This window comes from Syngnathus scovelli, chromosome 8 (genome assembly GCF_024217435.2).
Source record: "Syngnathus scovelli strain Florida chromosome 8, RoL_Ssco_1.2, whole genome shotgun sequence".
Taxonomy (NCBI): Eukaryota; Metazoa; Chordata; class Actinopteri; order Syngnathiformes; family Syngnathidae; genus Syngnathus; species Syngnathus scovelli.
This window is the reverse complement of record NC_090854.1, coordinates 16,728,366-16,748,871: the sequence shown is the minus strand read 5'-3', so window position 1 is coordinate 16,748,871 and position 20,506 is coordinate 16,728,366. Positions and strand designations below refer to the sequence as shown.

The following is a 20,506-nucleotide window of genomic DNA, read 5'->3' as shown; positions in this document are numbered from 1 at the left end:
CAGTACACAGTCATAAAGTGAAACCTCAAAAGCGGAACACAATCTGTTCTGTGATATTTAAGTCATCCTATTTTTTGGGGGGGAGGGACATAGAGAGTTAGAGCTCAATTTTTGCAATTTATTTCATGCACATGTACTTGCTGTAACTACACAATTAAATCAGTTTGATGAAGTTGATGTGTATGTAATTCATATTTATTTGATTGTATTGCTCATATTGTGCTGAGCTTACAGATATTCTGAAAAGTTCCTTATCTGGGCTTATGGCTATTACACAAAAATGCTTAAAAAAAATAAAACACACTTGTAAGATTCTCAATAGGATGCAAAGGATTTGCTGAGTATTAATTGTCTTTAAGGCAAATCATTTTGGTTGAACTTTTGGGCCATGCAACTTTGAAAGTTCCTCGTTTAAGATTTTGTCATATATATATAAAGAAGACTGAATATTATTTGTAAATATATACTTTGTTCAATTAATAACCAAGCTGGACACTTTCCAGGAAAATCATTTTAAAATCAAATTTATCTTGTGCTCTGGCTTTGCTCTATCATGTGTTGATCTTCCTCCTTTTGACCTCTAGGGGGTAGTATTGGACCGATAAAGACGCTCTCTGGCCAATTGTTTTACAACTTTATCAGGGAACCTGCTTCTATAAAGCAGCTATAAAAACACCATAAATGAAGTTGAGTCATGCCAGAGCCCTTTATCAGGTTAAAGGTTGAAGTGATAAGGTTCAAATATGTTAAGTGAAACTCATCTTGACACTAACTTCCATTTGAAGATATCCAGCATCATGTCTTCTTTGTAATGTGTCTATTTTTGGCAGTGCAACAAGGTTTAATTCAAGGTGTAGAACATAGATATATAATTAAACATATAGGAATTGTAGCTATTGTTATACAAACACTGCTTATTTCAGAGGCTCAAAAGTAATTGGACAAATAAATATAACCCTAAGTAAAATGTTACAATTCAATATTTGATTGACAATCCTTTGCAGGCAATGAGTCTGGAACCCGTGGACATCACCAAATGCTGGGTTTCCTTCTTTTTGATGCTTTGCCAGGTCTTCACTGCAACTGTCTTCAGTTGTTGCATGTTTGTGGGTCTTTTATGCTTTAAGTTTTATTTTGAGCAAGTGCACTCTGTCGCCTCCAAGTTCCCATCAAATAGCTCTCCCACACTTTACTCGTCTTATATAATATGCTGCGACCAAAATGAACCACTATGCCAAAAAAAAAGTGAGACAAGTAAAGCGTGAACTCTTTGCCCTTTAAAGATACACAATATATTCGAATGTATAGGTTGGTCGGTCTAATTATTGCACTTTAAGAGATTATAAAGCCACATTTCGGAGTATACCAATCCAATGATAAACTACAGAGCCATTGATGTGTATTATAAAATTGACAATAGTTAGGAAATGCTGATTTAAGTTAGAATCTGATTTGCACACAGACTTGTTGCTGCCTTCAAAGAGAAGAAAACACAAAGGATAGTATTCCACTGACCATTGTAAAATGTTTGTTTCCCCCTGAGGTGTTATCAGCTCCAAGAGAGCAAGGTAATTGCATTATGTCGTGACCATTTGGCCTTAAAAGAAACATGGGTGAATAATCCTGCAGACTGGAGAGGTAGAACAAAGACTGGAGTGTTTTATGTATATAAATGTGGTGAATTTGAATATTCAGAATGTTCATGATAAGAAGATAGAAACAGAAGATGGGAGGACAAACACGTGTTTCATTTTATGGGGGTTATATTTGATGTCTGCATATGGACGGAATAAAATTGTTGTCTAACCAAAATGGCTGTCAGAGAAGTTCTTTGCTACCACCATCCAGCCTTGCCTGATGCTCACTTCAGAGGGACATTGGAATGGACCTGATCCTCAGAAAATTAAACCACCCATAGTTCAAATTATTTTCCTTTGGGTGTGGCATCAACCAGGATTTCCGCGTAGTTGCCCTTCAATAGAACGGAATTGGTAAGAAAATTCAAAATATACCGTTTTTAACTGTAGATAGCCCCTTGACGTCACTTATTTGTGTCTAAAAGTTACGTATATTTAGGCGTTAATTTGCGACATCAAATCGTACATTGCAGTGATTTCAATGAGCCAACGAGGATAAAATGAAATAAAATAGAAATAAGTATTTTAAACGATGACAATTAGATAAAAGAAAAAAGGTGAATTCTACTATTATAAAAGTATTTAATATAAGAATTTTGAAAATTTTGAAAAAGTCGTACAGTACATACTATTGTAATTATTCTGTCGAATTAAAGACCATTTGCAAACATGTTCCATTTATTTAAATGAATTTTAGGCAAAAGGAAAATGTTGTTAACATTTTTATTTACCATTTTTGTATAATATTTAAATATACATTTCTATTACACCTTCTTTTATTTTAAATAATTCATAATGTATCATGAAAAGCTTCCTTTAATCATAAATACTTTTGGTGATATATGGTGCCTAAATATTTGTACCACAGTTGTATTAGGTTTTGTACAAATTTTAGTATAGTTTAGTGTTTTTTGTTTTTTTTGTATGCAATAATAATAATAATAATAATAATAATAATAATAATAATAAAGAATTAAATAGTTTATTTTTACTCAATTTACGGAATAAGAGAAATACATGAAGAAAAACATTCTCCCTCGTTGTCACAATTTAATCAGTCCTCAACCAACTGAAGACACTTCTTTTTTTTTTTTTTTTTTACTGAAACTACAGTTTAGGACAAATACATCGAGAAAAAAAAAAGGTTATTTATGTAAATCAGTCACTCCTGTATTTACGTTGCACAGGTTGCGCGTGCTTGTACGCGTGCGCGCGACCTGCAGGCAGGGCTGGGATTTTCGGGTTAAATATTCAAAATGGCGGACGGAGGAGCAGCAAGTCAAGATGAGAGTTCAGGAGCAGGTAATGATTACCGCATTTTACATATTCATACTCATATTCAAACGGCCGCTGCAATTTATGAGAAACAAATATAGACATGGGGCACGAACGTCGACTTAACGACACGGAGCGGTAAAGAGCCTCCTGATTTATTTGTGGGAAATGCTAGCCAGCTGTAATTTGGCATAGCAGGAAACGTCCGTCGGCAAATTACACGGGGAAACATGCCTCCCCCTTTGTGTGATTAGACGCCTGTACGGCCGCTACATATTCATACCTCTGTCGACAAACACAACTTAGCATATTTTATTAATAAACACCAAGCTGCGTGCGTGTGTGACACATTTCGGTTATTTCATCAAGACCCGCGGTCAGGTTGAAATGGCGAGCGAGCAAAGCTAGCGTTAGCTTCGAATGCTAAGCGCTACGCTTTTGTGTTGACGGCGAACGGTGTGCGGTGCTTTTTGAACCAGCTTTGCATATTCATTTTTTTGTTTGTTTGCAAGGCGAGCATCGGTGTACGCTGCGTCTCTTCTTACGAATTGAAGTAAATCAACTATATAATGCGTTTATGTTGTTACGCGATTAGTACGTGGTCACTTTCGGTGTTTTTTTTTTGTGCCTTTTTTCCCCCATCACCCTTTTGTGGTCGGCGCAGTGTGGAGCTACAGTAGCCTGTTGTGTTATTCATGCGGTGCCTGCTCGAGCCGGAGTGCGGCGTTGAACAGGCTTCATCGAGCGGTCGACCGCGAAATGGGCTCTGCGTGTGTTTAAAAACGCCGGTTCTTGTTTAGCGGACAAAGTAAACACAGTTGGTATCCGATAATTGATAGTTGTTTGGGTCACTTTTTGATCAGTTAACGCTTCACCTTGCTTCTCGTCCGTTCTCAAAGGGACTAAAACAGATTTTATTTTCGTGGCACCTTTTGCTCCATACACAGGTACAAAAATACTACCTGTACCCCTCCTCCTCCTTTTACCCCCCCTCCTCCTCCCCCCTCTCCCCACCCTGGGGCAGTTGTGAGGCCCACTTCCCGGAAAGGCACAATAATAACAGGCAGCCAGGGCATTCTTAACTGTTCACTGGAGCTTTCATGACTGGGCAAGACACAGCTTGATGCCACTGTGTTTTTCTGTTGTTTGTTTAAAGGGGGGAATTGTTCTATGTAACACGTTAAGACCTCAAATGTGAGTATCAGGTTTCTAATCAGAAAGTTTAGAAATAATAGTACAAAAGGTGATGGTTTTATTTCAGGGGGTGGGGTAATCTCGGGGCCATGGACCGCAAAAAAAAACAACCACAAGAACAGTGGTGCCATTGGATACAATGGCTAAATTGATAGAATTCCCCGGATAATGAACAGTTGTTATACAGTTATTTTTTTAAAAGGTTTGAGAAACGAGTGCTGTGGTAGTGAACTCACTTTTGAAAAAACAGTGGCTTTGCAGAAAAAGGCTGAAAAGAGGCTTCAAGCCATTTATTGCCTCATCTCGTTTACGGTCTAACTTTTTTTTTTCGCAGGTCGAATTGTAGTCATAGCTTCTTCCGGAGGGCCATTATGACTGTCAACCCAAATAAATGTATGAGCACCTCATATTATATCCAGCAAAAAGCTACAAAACAAACGGACAAATAACTCATTTTCAAATCAGATGAGTAAAAACTGGTCAGTTTGACACCTGTGGTCTAACTGGACATATAACAAAGATTTATAACAACCACTTAACTTTGGGTTAAAAAGTGATATGGACTACAGTAGCTGTACATATCTGGCCTGTCATGGTTTTATAAAAATATGTATACTTTTTAAATATGGGTGTACCTAAAGTTCGGAAGTCATAACAATTTTGTTACCGTTGAAAAAAACTGTGCTGAAATATATGCAATGATGCCTGTATATATGTCCTTTTTTTGCATGCGTTCCCCACCCCTGGTTTTGTGCGTGGGAGCATTTGTGTGCATGTGTGTGCGCGTGCACACTGCATTCAGGCAGGAAAAATATGCAGTGTGTTTGCAAGTCAAAGCAGGGTATTGAAAGAGCTTGTGTCTCCTCCTGGCTCACTGGATTTTGCTGTTTGAATTTGGATTGTTCCACTATGAAATTTACAAAGAGCCAAAATAGTTGTCATGGCAGAGCTCAATATTTTGGAGTGCAGATTTACCTTTTTTTTTTTTTTTAAACCAAAATACATTTTAAGTATCAATACAACAAATGGAAGCTTACGTTCATTCCTTCATTAAATCGAGGCGGCTATAATTCTCTTGTCGCAGTCTTTGGTATGGTGACGGCGTTCTTTTTTTAGAAAAAAAAAAAAAATGGCAAAAAGCCAAACATACAATCATTTGATTGTGGCCTAATCAGGTCTAGTGAGCTGCATTGGCAGCTTGCAAGCTATGGTGACATCACACATGTTCATTAAAGAGGAAGTCAAACTGAATTTATCTGTAATAAGTTCTGTGCAGGGGAGGCACGTTGGCTCACGTGTTAACACGTCCGCCTCTGAGGTAGCGGGTTCGATTCCACCTCCAGCCCTCCCTGTGTGGAGTTTGCATGGCCACCCCGTGCCTGCGTGGGTTTTCTCCGGGTACTCCAGTTTCCTCCCACATCCCAAAAACATGCTTCTTAGGCTGATTGAGCACTCCAAATTGCCCGGAGGTGTGAGTGCCAGTGCAAATGCGTTGTTCGTCTCTGTGTGCCCTGTGATTGGCTGGCAATCCACGCCATCTCTGTGGGGACAACCGGTCCGGATAATGGATGGATGGATGTTCTGTGCAGCCCATCTAGTCGAAACACAGTGTTCTAATTATTTTTTTTTTCTGTGGAATATGAATTAAACAGAAAAAATCCACAACTCACCAGTTATCTGACGCTGAGCTGTGATTGGTTGTGGCCTGAGACCTGACAACTGTGATGTCATTTTCAATCAACACCAAGTGGCAAAATGGCTGCCCCGTGAGATTGATAAAAACAGCTGCTTAACTCCTATTCCACAAATGCAATATTAATCAGACACAACTTATTGTAAAGAAATTCTTGGGGTCGACTTCCCCTTTAACATCACATGCATCCTGTAATGTCGAGTGGAACTTTGTGGGCCTGTGAGGGATCCCTGAACTTAATTTTGACTAATTCTATTGTCTCGTGAAATCATATGCACCCTAAAAAAGTACAAGTGACTTATTAAACATCCTGAATATTTACATCAGATAAGAAATCCATTTGCATCCTCCCACTTCCCCCCCCTCCATTTAATCAGTTATACAGTTCGCCCTGATTCCAGCCTTGTAGTTGTGTCATGAATATTCATTGATGTAAACAAGAGTCTTATGAATAATGCATCAGCGGCGGTAATAAATTCAGAACATGCCTTCCCGAAGGTACAGAGAAAGCTCCAGTCGCACAAGCTTCTCCGCCACAGAGGACAAAATTGTAATGAATCACAGTTGTGTGCTTGTGCACTGAACAGATAACACCTTGTTATGCTTATCTGAGTCTCATTTATGTGCCAATAAGACAAAGGTAGTGCTTCAAATGAAACATATTTTGAATTTGGAAATTAGGCCATTTTTTGAATAGGCAGTCACCAGAACATATGGATTACTAACTCTGAATTACCTTTTCAATGGTCGTCATGAAATTATTCCTCCTTGCCCATCAGTTGTTCCTTGCTGGTAGTTACTCACTATTTTTTTTTTTTGCCAGTTTGGAACTTGGAGTACCCAGGGAAACTCCACACCGGAAGACCACGGTCCAGATTTGAACGCTTAACCGCGTCAAGCTTAAAAGTTGCCGATTATATTATTCAGCATGTTTCACAGTCAGCTCACTGCTCAGACATCGACACGTTATCTCGACGTCGTCCTCGTGAATGATGAAAATTGTAGGTGCTTCGGGGAGAATGTGGATGTGCTAATTAGGTTCGGTCTCTGTTTCGCGTTGAATCTCTCCACTCGCATTAACCGCTGACAGCCTTTGTCGTATAACTGTGCTAATGAGAGAGCCATTTAAAATTCTCCGTGCAAGGGTAATTGTCTCGTGCATTGTTCTGCAGCAGTCTTCTTCTTTCTCACATTTGACCAGTCAAATAACTGTGTACGTCGAGCTTTTGTTTTTTCTCGTCACATGATAACATCACATGATTTTAAAATTGATCTTAATTATATCGTACTCGCATATTGTTTGACGGAAATAGCATCTTGTAACGCACACGCACTTCACCCAATCGTATTAACACACAGGCAAATTCAAAGCGCCTTTAAAAATGAAAGACTAACGAAATGTAAAAGCTAATTGGAATATGCTAATCCCCCCCCCTCCCCCCCCCCACAAGCATTTCATAAACACCGACAGCAATCGCAATCTTCCTGCCACCCACTTGCTGTGGAATGCTTGAGCCACGGGGGGTCCTATAAGTAATGACATGTGGAATTATTTCTTTCCGATTGACTGCGTACCATCACGTCCCAGCAGCCGTCCTCATAACACCCGCCTATCCCGGGGGTCCGTGAATTCTATGGCTTCTCAGTTGCCACCCTTCCATTAATAAAGTCTGCCAAGAGTCCCTTACACGACCGTCTGGGATAGCTCCAGCCTTTACCTGCTAACTTAATTAATTTTTAGCTATACCCTTCCCTCTTGCAGCTCCTCACTGTCCTTCTTATTCCCTGTTCCCCCCCCCCCCCCCTGCTATCGTCCTCCAGAAGACATCCAATTAATATGCTAATGAAGTGATAAATATTTATAGGGACCTTTAAATTATGCAGAAAGCTTTCATTTCGTCCCGGTGCGAAATGCGTCACTCGCAGGACTTCAAAGTCTTGCATCGCTAACGAGGCGGCGGAAGATTTGCATACGGCTTTAATCAGCTGAATACTGATTATGCATCATTATAGAGTTGGAAGAGGTGGCTGCAGCGACGGTGGAGTGTGCCAGCTGCACTTGTCATTTGTTTCATTCCAGCAAGAGAGGAGAAACTTTTTTTCCCCCCCACAAGTACCCGGGAAGTTCCAACGTCAAACATATAATTGTTTTAAATTCAAAAAAATGTTCCAAACACAAGCTATTATATATCAGAGCCATAATCACCGCTGTTCTCATCATTTAATTCCACAGGTAATCCTTAAACTGGCATGTAATAATTACAAATGCATGTCAACTTTACAGATTTTGGAATTTGGTCCACACAAAAGGCACACCTTCTTAAAAAGGCGCACCTTTTTTTATTTTTTGAGTAAATGAAAGGCTTTTAAGTGCACCTTATAGTGCGGAAAATACGGTACTGTGACAAGGCTTGTTCAGTGCTAGTTTACTTAAAAAGCACCAAAGCTATCACCTCTCGTCGTGGGCGTCCGCTGACCGGCTAGCTTGACGTCATGTCTACATGTTCCTAAGTTCTCATCTTCCAAGCTCTTCCACCATCACTGTACAGTAATCACAGTCATTTTACTGAACTTTAAAGCAAGCCACAACTTGGCTACGTTTTTAATATCGCCGGACATTGCTCCAAAAGCAACAAATGCATATGTGGTGAACATAGACGTGCACAAACATCAGTTCCTGGTTTGGCAAATATACTTTGAAAATGAGTTTTAAGGCCCAAATGTTTGTATGGTTATCATCACTCCCATATTTACTCTTTGCGATCGCTTCTGCCCTACATGCGGCGGTATTATAAAAAAAAAAGCCACAGATTTTTCGGGTGTGTGACGTAGGAACTATAGCAACTGATCGAGCTAGAGGGGAGGGAGAGAGAGAGAGAGAGGGGAGGCAGAGCCAAAAGAAAAGAAGATCGAGGGAAGGGAGGGCTGTTTGCTTAAACCCTGTTAATGTTGTCCATGCGCGTATCCCAGTGTTACTCAGTGAAGCGCTACTGCTACTATTGACCGCTGAAGAGCGAGCGAAAGGGGAAGGGACAGTGGGAGGAGCATCGTGCTGGACGCAGTCCGTGGCGAAGGGGTTAACCCAACAGGGGTCCTCTTTTTTTTTTCCCCCCCTCGATAGTTTCTGCAACCATGCTTGAAACCACAGGTGGAGCTTGCATTGGTGAGTTCTTAGACACTTAAAACTGGCATGCTAATTTATTTTTTTATTCCAAATAGTCCTTTTTGGGGTTTAGTAGTATGGGCAAGCTGAGCCGAAATACTTTCAGGCGACTCGAATTGGATAATAAATGTTTGAAGTTGAACGTGGTGTCTCCTGTCCGTTTCTTGCAGATGTTAAAGTGAATCATCAGACGGAAACTACTAAATGTGCAATGGAAAGTGGTGACAGGAACACTGGTAAGTGACTTCTCCATCTTCTCTCCTTTGCTCCTTGACTTTCAACAAGTCGGATTAGTTGGACCAAAGCGATGATGACATGTTACGCTAACTTTGCGTGGTGCCAATGAAACTGATTGATGTCGTTCGTTGACTCGTACGTGCATATTGATTGCGAGCTGATACTTTGTCGTTAAAGCCAACGCATATGTGAACTCACCAGATGTGTGATTGACATTTGCAGGGATCCAAATCAATGGATTGGATTTTCAGAGGCCGACCGTGCCAACCACAAGTGCAATCACCAATGCGCACGCACAAGCCCTCCTCCAACAGGTAACGGTCACACAGGTGTCCTTCTGAAAATTTTTAGTCAAAGTGGAATTTTTAGTTCAACTCATCTTTATTTCTTTACCACTTGAAAAAAAAAAACTGTTGCAACTTGTGTACAGAACAAAATGAAACAAACACAAAACAATCATATAAATGATGTTATATATGTATTAAATAATATAAATAATGAATTAATATGATACTCTTTTCACAACAAGTTAGACCCTTTTAATGTCTAGAGATATTCCTTGTCTGTCCTTGCAATTTCTCTAATGAGAGCCGTGCAATCCTGCAGCGTCATGTTTTGATTCAGAATTATGGCGAGAGCTTGTTCCTGAAGGTGTGACAATAACCTCTGTCGAGTATGTGGAATTTTTGACTGACAAGGACGATAAAAAAAAAAGTGATCTGTAAGCATGACAATAACTCATCTTCCGCCAAAAGAAATTTCTCGCATCATGGGTTACTTTGGTCATAAAATGAGAGAAATGTGTGTGGCCCTCATCTTCCCCCTGTCAATCAACGCACTTGGGAACCTTTGAAGCATCCTTAAGCTAAGTTCTACGAGGCTAGTAGGCAGGACAGCGAAAGAAAGATCGATTCGGTTATAAGGCAGTTCGCATCCAAACGGCAGTCCTGGGAGGCTAATCTGACATCCTGGAAAAAAAGGAATTCAAGCGCAGAATCTGCAAAAGTTCCTTGGATGCAAGTCTTGCAAAGCTGCTGCTATCAAATAAGAGCGTCGATGGTAAAATGAAAAAAAAAAAAATTTCATTGAAATGGTTTTTGATGTCAGCAAAACAACCTCCTTAATACTCTAAACTCAACAAATGACAATTTCAGTTCTTTACAACCTCTAAAATAATATCTAATAATTTGGAACAATGCATTTCAGCAAAAAAAGTTGTTCATTTGAAACAATTTTGAAAACATTCAAATAGTTGAGAATTATGATGTCGTTTGCATAGACTAAAAAAAAAATCCGAAAACATCATTATCATAATAATTTGCAGTGTAGAAATGAAGAATATTGATTGTTTGAAATCACCCGATGTCATGGAAGGGACTGGGGCTCCGCTCGAGCATCTCCACTGTCATGGAAGAAGGAATTTAAGTTAAGTTTGAAGAGGTTTGCTCCTCGGCGCTCATGTACACACACGCGGGGAGAAGGAGCTCATTTAAATGAGCCCCCTTTTGGTGTCGCCAGGCAACAAGGCAGATTAATCAAGCCTGTATGCTAATTAGCTGCTCCTACCGTTGCCCGGAAACAGATGGCAGGGAATATGCAAATCCGTGCAGGATTTGCATGCGCCGCATAACAGCTACTTTAATTAGCAATTGCCGCGCCTCCCCCTCCCCTCCCCTCCCTCGCCCTTCCCTTGTCTCAAAAGGCTGCGGCACATATTTAAGTGCTCGCTCTTGCACTTTTCTTTTGACTTGAAATCCTCACCCTCGGCACAGAGGCTTCAGTCACTCACCAAAGGTGATCAGTTATTAAACGGCTTAAAGTTTGTGAACTGAATTTTTTATATGTTGTTCTCTCCCACTTCCCCCAGCTAACTCTGACCCCGGCCCAGCAGCAGCTGTTGCTCCACCAGGCCCAGGCTCAACTCCTGGCTGCAGCGGTGCAGCATTCAGCCAACCAGCAGAACGGCACCACTGGGGCCAGTATCTCAGCTTCTGCAGCCACGCCCATTACCCAGCTACCCCTGTCGCAGCCCATACAGATCTCTCCTGTAAGAGCTTTTTTTTTTTTTTTTTTTCCACCGTCTTAATTGTGATGTGTTTGCAAATCCCAAACAGTGTTACTGATTGCTGACTTGTGAGCACTGGTATTATTGTCCGTGTATCTTTATTTAGGCTTACAGAGGAATTAAACGCAAATAAATGTTTTAATATGAATGCATTCGATGAGCCAGCACTAGACAAAACACGGTACGATTGTAAAAATGAGAATTAAATGGAACAACTGCTCAACTGCAGGCAGCCACATTGAGTTGCAGACCTGTAGTGACGCTAAAGTGCCAGCAGAGGGTGCCCCTCTGCCACAACGCAATGACATACCAGCAAATCAGTGTGACTTCTACTGTTGCCTTTGCAAGACCAGTTCAGACATTGAGGAAATACTCTTAATTTGCAATGTTAGCCCTTTTACAATGTGTATTCCTGACGGTCAATTCAAACTGCACCGTCATCATATTGTGTTATTTTCCGAAATATTATTGTTTTGTTTTTTTTGCTCGGCAGCTGCAACAGCAGAATTTAAGTCTGCCCCAGTTTGTGTTGGTGCAGCCTGGCCACCCGATCGCCACTCAGCTGCAGCCCGCTCAGTTCATCATCTCACAGACACCGCAGGCCCAGCAGAGTAAGTCAACAAACAGGCTGGGCAGGGATGCCGCTAGAAGTTACTGAAGCTGATTTTTATGATCTTCCATCCCCTTTGCTGTTGTTGATCTTCTAGGCATATTGCAAGCGCAGAGTCTTCTCACTCAACTACCTCAAAGCCAAGCTAACCCCCTGCCGACTCAAACGAGCATCACCCTTGCAACACAGGTCGGTCCTTTTAGTTAATTCACTCACCGATAATCGTGTTTGATAATAACCCCATTTGGTACGCCCGCTCAAATCTAATTTTTTTTTTTTTTCCCGTAACGTACAGCCTGCAACTCCTACACGTACCACGGCAGCCACACCCAGTCAGTCGCTGCCCCACAGTCATACGCCGCCGAAACAGCTGGATACGCCCACTCTGGAGGAGCCAAGTGATCTTGAGGAGCTGGAGCAGTTTGCCAAAACGTTCAAACAGAGGCGGATCAAACTGGGTTTTACACAGGTAAATGGAATCGATTTGATGGCTCTTGTAAAACTGAGTTCCTGTGGGTTTTTTTGTTTTTGCATTACAATATTCTTATTTTTTTGTTACACACTTGTGTCCCCAGGGGGATGTTGGCCTGGCCATGGGTAAGCTGTACGGAAACGACTTCAGCCAAACAACCATCTCTCGCTTCGAGGCCTTGAATCTGAGCTTTAAGAACATGTGCAAGCTCAAGCCACTACTGGAGAAGTGGCTTAATGATGCAGGTTTGTCCCTGAGCCTCCTCGTACGTTTTTTTTACATGCACTGCGATCGATGCGGTCCTTTCGACAGTTCCTCGCCTTTACCTTCCTCTCCTTCCGTTGCGTCGGTGCTGTTTGTGCAGAGAATCTGACATCTGACCAGGGGCTGTCCACCCCCAGTGCCCTGGGCTCCCCTGGCATGGGCATTGAGGGGATCAACCGCAGACGGAAGAAGAGGACGAGTATTGAAACCAACATCCGAGTGGCCTTAGAAAAGAGCTTTCTGGAGGTTAGAAACCGGTTATTTCTGCTTACGGTTAGCCGAAGCAATGAGACTGGCCGGGATTTTAGATGTTAAAGATGCGCTAGTCACAAGTGAGCTTGTACTGACAAGGTCTGTCCGGCGTCTTTGCCCTCTTCAAGCAGAACCAAAAACCTACCTCCGAAGAGATCACCATGATAGCCGATCAGCTCAACATGGAGAAAGAGGTGATCCGGGTCTGGTTCTGCAATCGCCGTCAAAAAGAGAAAAGGATCAATCCCCCGAGCACAGGCGGCGTTGGTAGCACCCCCATCAAAACCATCTTTACACCCAGTAGCCCTTTGGTGAGGAAGCACGTGCACAAGAAATACCGGCTCAGTTGCCTCGTCGGCATTTTCTCTCTGATAACGGTTGGCACGACAAGTTATTCCCTTTTTGTGTTCTTCAAGGTGGCCAGCACAGCAAACTTGGTGAACAGTCCGACTATAAACACACCCACCACACTGACTGTAACTCCAGTGATGCCTCTCACCAGCACCAGTGTCTCCAGTTTATCCTTCACAGGTACGTGCGGTACCTCAAAGGTCATTTTCCACTCTAAATAATCCCTAATGAGCTGCCTTCCTTCCAAGGCACAACAGTCGGAGCCACAAATACTGCATCGGTCATCACCACACCTGTGATCACCACAGTAACCAGCTCCCCGTCTCTAAGCCCGTCCCCGACGTCTGCTCAGTCCAGCACCGCGGAGCATAAAGTCAGCACTCAGGCGCAGGCCATCTTCACCCAAGCCCCGACATCCATAGGCACCACCCTCGGGACGGGCCAGGTGATGGTGGCCGCTCCGGGCCTGTCGACAGCGTTTCAGGGTGCCGCCCAGTTGCCCACCAGTGCAAGCTTTGCAGCCATGGCTGCTGCAGCAGGGCTGAATCCGGGGTTAATGGGCTCCTCCTCATTTGCTCCAGGGTCAGTATGTCCACACCATGAGTTAACTCCTGTTTATCATCTTGTTTGTGGTTTTCTTCACAGTTTACAACTGATCTACAATTTATATTCTGTGTTTGCAGTGGGGCTGTGCTCAGTCTGACTCCCGGTGGCCTTGGCGGTGCCCTGAGTCCTGCTGTCATGAACAACAGCATGCTGGCAACCATTCAAGGTGCGTGTGTATCATCTCTTCCTTCAGTCTTTTTTTAATTTTTTTTTTTAAACGTTATGCAACTTTCTCACTCATCTCCACCGGTTGTTCCTCCAGCCCTGGCGTCAAGCGGCACAATCCCAATAACGACATTAGACGGCAGCAACTTGTTGTTCGCTAACACGTCGGGCGGCAACGCGGCCAACCTGGTCACCACGCCGCTCTTCCTCAACCCCCAGAACCTATCGCTGCTCACCAGCAACCCTGTCAGCTTGGTATCAACCGGGGCGGGCGGGCTGCAGGTTACCGCCGACGCCCATCACCAGGTCTCCACGGCCGCCGTGCCTGTGCAAGCCACGACCATTACCACTGCCTCCAAAGCGCAGTGAGTCTGGCTGCGCTCCGGAATGAACACACTCGGCGCGGGAAATAGGCAAGGTCGTTCGATTTACGGCTCTGCGTTTCTAACACATCCACTCCATTCTTTTATCGAATCGTTTGGCTTATAACAACAAAAGCAACCGCACAGAGTTGTGCTTGACCTTTTTTTTCCTCTCTCCTGCGTTCTCCTCTTAATCTTTTTATGATCTTTGGACCCAGTAGCCGAGCGGAGAATGGCTTCTCGAACCAGGAAGATAATTTCCCTACGATACGATAAAACTCCTCACATTTTTGTACATACGTCCTTCTATTTCATGCAAACTCACTTAACATCTTTTCTGAACAACTTCTAAAGAAAAAAAAATTAGGATTTTACTCTAAACCTAATACTGACCTCATATACTTTATCACTAACGGGGTATCAACTTTTTTGGGGAACAGGCCTTGACATGAGTCATATCCGCTTTTGTTTTTATAGTTTTTCTTAATGTATTTAATTGAAATTGTTTTTCTACATTTTCCCAACTTTGCAAGTGTAATAAGTTAAGATTTAAGTATCGCTTTCTTTTTTTCTAAAGAGGTTGTAAGGCTTTAAAAACAAGTAATAAGTGGCCGATATAAAGGTTATCATTGCTTTAAGCAGCGCAGGGACCCGTCAAGTCTCGATGAGTTTCTCTTTCTGGAAACACTGACTTTTAACAGCCTCCGAGCTTATTAAAGAAGTTGTCGATTGTAGACACTGATGGAAAAAAAATGACTGAAATCTTTCAACAGCTTTAAAAACACATGGAGGGGAAACGGTGGTTAAAGACGGGCAGGCAGACGTCTACGTGTGTTGTGTAAAGCTCAGCGTGACACTGAGACTTGAGTAACCAAAGGCTCAGCGGTTTGAGCTAAGATCACCTGTCAGGGGGTGTGGTCATCACACTAAATGTATGGTGATGTTGACTAAAAATTTTTTTTTTTACCTTTCTTTGTAATGGTAGTACCGTCGTATCTACTTGTGCACAGTATCTGTACCAAAAAAAAAAACTGGATTGATGAGCTGTTGTGAGAGAAATGATCTTTTCTGTTCCCTTTTGTCTGCGGTTAATTGAGTGGCTGCGTATTTTAAGATATACCAAAAATATTTGTTGAAATAATTGTAGTCGATGTCGTCTAGTCGATATATTTATGAACGGAATCTCTTTTCGTTTTGTCAGCAGAATATGAAAATGCAATATTTTGATCATTTTCCAAAGATTATCTTTTTTTTTTTTTTTCTTTCATAGATTATAATTGGCAGCACAATTGACCAAAAACGAAGGAAGGGCTGGGTTGGAGCATGACAAGCTCGTTTCCTATTTTGATTTCTTTGAGCCCCACCCTGACATTTGGTCCCAGGGCCATTTGATGGCTCTCTTTTAACACTTTTAGTAGCAGCTTTTGGGTGTCTGTGAAGCAGGTAAAACTCCTTTTGAGGAGTTGTACTAATATTTCAGCCATATAACAACAGCTTCAACCAAAGTGGTTTTCCTTAATGGCAGCCGTGCCTGTCTGAGCACTGTGGTTGCTGTTCACAAATGTCAGTACCTGCTTTTCTTCATCTAGTGCAGTCGGAGAAGGATGCATGAAATGCCAGCTTTAACAGACCTGCTCCTCAATGTTTTCTTCATAGCTTTACTAGAACATTATGTGAATAGCAGGCTTTGGAATCTGGAAGGTTATATTAAGGATGAGCATTTGTATTGATTGTGAATTCCGTGATTGGAAGCAATTGATTTTGAATGTCCCGCTGGGGGATTCATTCTCAAATCGTTTGCTGTCTAAAAACATCCAGGAAAAAAAAGGATTTCACAACATATAGAATTTTTTTGTTGCATGCCCGGTTTTTGTGCTTGGGCCTGTCTGATTTATTGTATGTATCGTAAAATGTTGGGCATTATTCAAAGCTGCAGGAACTCGTATTTGAAGTGTTTCACGTGGCTGGGAAAGACGCCACACGGTGGCGCAATGGCGCCAGGAAGAAAGAGGCTACCCTGATACACTGTTGAATAACTGAGTTCCTGGAGATTTGAATAATGCCCAATATTTTAAGTTACAATCATATCTGCACTTAAATCAGAAAGGCACAACAGGAATGGTAAAGGATTTAATTATCACAGCATAAGTGGTTAATAAGACAATTTGATTTGTTTGGAATCGGTGTTGATTTAATAGTGCCCTGAAACGATTGGGGCAAATCGGCTTGCATAGGGTGCCATTGATTCAATCTCGTTCGCTCCTCTAAACAACAAATAATTTCCCATTCCTAAAAATGTAGTTTCTTCATTACTGATCAGGTACATACAGTACATTTTGTAAAACGCTTATCCGTAAATTTAACAATGGGTGAGCCACAAGGCTCTTGTGTAGGTCCACTCATTAAGTCATTCACCAAAAAAAAAAAATCATTCCGAGCAAATTTCGTCAAACGTCCATCCATAATCAACACTTACTGTTGATTTGATCATCACTACCAATTGAACCAGCATGTAAGCATTGCAGTGCCCCCAAAGCTTTCTCCAAAAACTTTTGGCTGAGTACTGTTACGTGCCACATCTTCAACTCAACCCCATCCAATGGTGTCACTGTTCCGCTACATCTGACTCACAAAATAGCGAGTGATTAGAAAATCACTTGAGCGTGAAGGCAGCGAGATTTCTTTTCTGTCAACCAATTTCGACTGAATATACCTCAGCAGCACTTAAACGAACGCTTCACCTTTTTAGACATTTCTGCGTGTAGAACAGTGTGGAATGTATAAGTAACGTTTGGCTCGCCATTCTCACGTTATACTGCTACATAGGGAACCGTACATGATAGGACAACTACTGCTTTTTTCTAGTACTACTATTTAATTTTTTTTCTCTTGGGTGGTTTCATGGTGATTGACCAAGAGATCCTTCTTGCCAAAGTAATAGCCTTTCTCTTTGCAGCTTAGTCGGCCGCTCATGTCTTTGAGGCCGCCACGCACCGATGGAGGTTAGTTCGATTCCGTGTGTAGTCACGTGACATCCAAACGCATTTGCGTGACAAAGCGGATGCCATCGGTGCCGTAGGATCTTACTGATATATTTATGAGGAAAGACCTAAGAATCAGAGAAATCCTTTTTTCTTAATTCTATACATATAAATATATATAAACACGTGTAAGATATTTTATATTTGAACCAGTATGTTACTCAGACTGAATGTAGTGTTTATGACCCCTCAAATATTGCCCCCCCAATCTTTTTATTTTTTTTAAACTGTTGAGACCAAAAAAATAAATAAAAATACACTGCAGTGGGTGTCATGACAATGTCTGTCCGCTGGGAGGAGGTGCTCTGACGCACAGGTTATCTGGCTGGTAGAGCAGAGACTCTGAAGTTTATTTTAAAAAATGATATGTTTTTAGTTGGGTCATTTTGGACTTGATTTGCTGTGCTGTTTTGAACAATCATTTGTTTCGTTTGTGTTACTTTATGCCTTTAACTGATTTGTATAGTTTGAGAGGGCACCATCACTGGCTTTCTTAGTTTGACGAAGACGATAAATGTTATCATTTATGCCTTATTGTTACATAGATGACATGATTGCATTGTAGCACATGTGTGAGTGTGTGTGTCTGTTTGAGCTTCGTGTCGCCCGGTGCATTGTCGCGGACACAATGCTGTGTCCTTTGGGCATTTGCGAGATGCTTACATTTCTACCTATGTATTTTTGGGGTGACTCAGACAATGCCTGTAAGAAAAGCTTTACTAATAATTCCAACAGGCAGGCGTGCGGTATGAACGAATGAATATTGCAGAGTATAAAAACGCAGTCTGCAAACAATTGTGCTTTTTTTTTTTTTTTTTTCTCTCACCATTAATTTGGATATGGAGTAGGGATGGGCATAACAATCATTTGAGCTTCGGCTTTAGTTAATTCTTTGAAAAGAATTGCCATGATGGCTATTTTTTAGCATGAAACAATTGGGGCAAAATAAAGTGCTCTTCTTGGCTGCAACCAGTCGATGTGCCATTTTAAATTTGTTTTAATTTGGTTAAACGGTTATCTTTAGATGTAACTTTTCTTGAGTGCCTCAAGGCTTTAGTTTAGCTCCACTATTTCTTTCAGTCTAAATAATGTTGGAAAAACGTAGCATTCAATTAAGCATTTTTTTTAATTTTTTTTATTTGATCAAGAAAAAGTCAAATGCCCATCCCTATGTTCACTTGTTGGTGATGAACGCTGTTTGTGGTTTAACACTTGCACTAGTTTGTCAACCTGGCTTTGCTTCAACGCTTCATTTGATTACATTTTGCTGTTTTTTTTTTTATGTAAACGCTGACAGATGAAGCGTGGGTGCACCAGTATACCTCATTTCTAACTCAAAACTGAGTGAAACCTGTTTTAACCTACTTAATAAGAAAATGTTTGAAAACAAATGAACGCATTCTTCATGTGAAGCGTCCGCCACGAGGGATACACACGATGAATGTTTTGCTTTCGTTAACAATGTTTCTCGCATACCTTTTTTGAACGACTCGCCCCTTTTAAGTTTGACAATCCTTCTTTTGTTCTAGCTCTAACCTGGTGTGTAGACTGTATCACCCCCCCTCCCCACCCTCCCACCAGCTTTGCAAGGTGGCGCCATCTCGTGGTAACAACATTAACCAAAGACTAAAAAAACTGATTGTACATGAATGCGGCCCAACCTTCTGCCTCGCTGCTCCTCATGGAGCACTCACCCACTCGTGTTTGGGGTTTCATTAGCTTTGACTGAGAATGTCTTCGCCACGGTCGGCGCTGCTGTTTTCAGTGCCTGTGGGTGGGCAAGGGGTACCCAGAGAGGGGCAGGAGGGGGGTGGGGGGGGTTGAGGGGGTTTCTTTTGATGGACACAAGCTGGGTAATGTTTGTTAATACACGCTGAGGGGTCATCCTGTGTGTACACATGCTCAGAACTCTCCATCTGTCTTGAGCGCTATTGCTCGAATTCACATCTTGGGTTAAAAGAAAAAAGACTTTGGTTTAAAAAAAAAAAAAAATTAAATAAATTTAAAAAAAATATCCCAATCCCACTAGATTTCACTGCTGTAAAGACACATCTCCCCCTTCCTCCCCCCTCCCCCCCTCACTTACTCACTACAGACTGATCAACTGTGACACTATGCATCCCCTGGTGGGGCATTCGGTGACACTTTGCTCAATGCTTTACTCCCGAGTGAGGCGTCGGGAATCCTCACAAGCGCTATCTATTCCAAAGCAAAATTCCAAATGTTTTAAACGTGTGTGTGTGCGAGTGTGTGTGCATGTATACAAAACTCAAATACCAAAGATATCTCTGTCAACTGTCTCTCTCTCTTCCTAACCGCCCTGCAGCATGTGTATTAAGCGACAAACCCAGCACTGGCTTTGAGTCCAAGCCTCAGTAATTCCAAAGCTTAGATGTATATTTTGATATATTTCTGTCAAGGAAAAAAAAAACAAAAAAGTTTGTGGAATAATAGTCTGTATCTTGTTTGTTGTCATTTTGATTTCTCTCTGTCGCAGCATGGAACTAATTGCAGAACTGTCTTACTAGGTTGAAGATGTATTTTTGTATGTTTTTGAGCGTGTTGTGTGATATCAACCCAAGTGACCATGGCTTTTATCAAGATAGATAAAATACAGTACAATTGACAAATGATGAGGAAAAAAAATGTGTACATATTCTGTCTATCTTCAGAAAGGCATTTTGTAAAACTACTCAAAGTGGTGGACTCTTGGATTCATCTAAAGGATTCCCCCCCCCCCCTTTTTTTTTTTTTTTTTTTTTTCCTTATTCTGCAGTCTAATCTTTCTAACAGAACTCTTGATGTAAAGAGTTACCATCTTGGACTAAAAACACTGAGGGACACCGTTCCCAAAAATGAAAATGCAAAAAAAAAAAAAAAGCAAAAAAATTACAAAAAAAAAAAAACACCTCCAGTCATGGTGGCGTGGAACTGAAAGACTGTAGGAGTTTAAAGTATGTGAATCAGGATGCATAGTAGATTTTGATGCGTTTGTCTGCTGTATTTTTTCTTTTTTTTCTTTTTTTTTTTTTTACACATATACGTACAATAATCTTTTACTGTAAGTGTACAGTTCTCTTTTGTTGTAAACATCATTAAACCATTTTCAAGTGTTTGAC

At 41.5% G+C, this 20,506-nt stretch overlaps 1 protein-coding gene across 10 annotated transcripts; it reads left to right on the top strand.

Annotated features, from left to right (window-relative positions):
* The first annotated feature begins 2,847 nt into the window (after positions 1-2,847).
* Positions 2,848-20,505, top strand: pou2f1b (POU class 2 homeobox 1b). Of its 10 annotated transcripts, none has more exons than XM_049728609.1 (14): positions 2,848-2,939; positions 9,133-9,198; positions 9,422-9,513; positions 11,067-11,246; positions 11,758-11,875; positions 11,972-12,063; positions 12,170-12,343; positions 12,450-12,591; positions 12,711-12,856; positions 12,994-13,173; positions 13,279-13,393; positions 13,462-13,795; positions 13,897-13,985; positions 14,082-20,505. In XM_049728609.1, the coding sequence occupies exons 1-14, from the start codon at positions 2,894-2,896 to the stop codon at positions 14,351-14,353; spliced, it is 2,046 nt and encodes a 681-aa protein (XP_049584566.1). In that variant the 5' UTR covers positions 2,848-2,893; the 3' UTR covers positions 14,354-20,505. The 10 variants fall into 10 exon arrangements, with proteins under 10 accessions (XP_049584566.1, XP_068507656.1, XP_049584565.1 ...); XM_068651555.1 differs by having other exon boundaries at positions 12,991-13,173; positions 13,471-13,795; XM_049728608.1 differs by having other exon boundaries at positions 12,991-13,173.
* Position 20,506: the final 1 nt, after the last annotated feature.

What these genes read in the sequence shown, in the direction of transcription:
- pou2f1b (XM_049728601.1), top strand. Translation starts at nt 2,894, where the DNA reads ATGGCGGACGGAGGAGCAGCAAGTCAAGATGAGAGTTCAGGAGCAG. An exon ending in GACACCGCAGGCCCAGCAGA is followed by an intron (nt 11,876 to 11,962) that starts GTAAGTCAACAA and finishes TTGCTGTTGTTG; the next exon opens with ATCTTCTAGGCATATTGCAA. An exon ending in TCAAACTGGGTTTTACACAG is followed by an intron (nt 12,344 to 12,449) that starts GTAAATGGAATC and finishes TTGTGTCCCCAG; the next exon opens with GGGGATGTTGGCCTGGCCAT.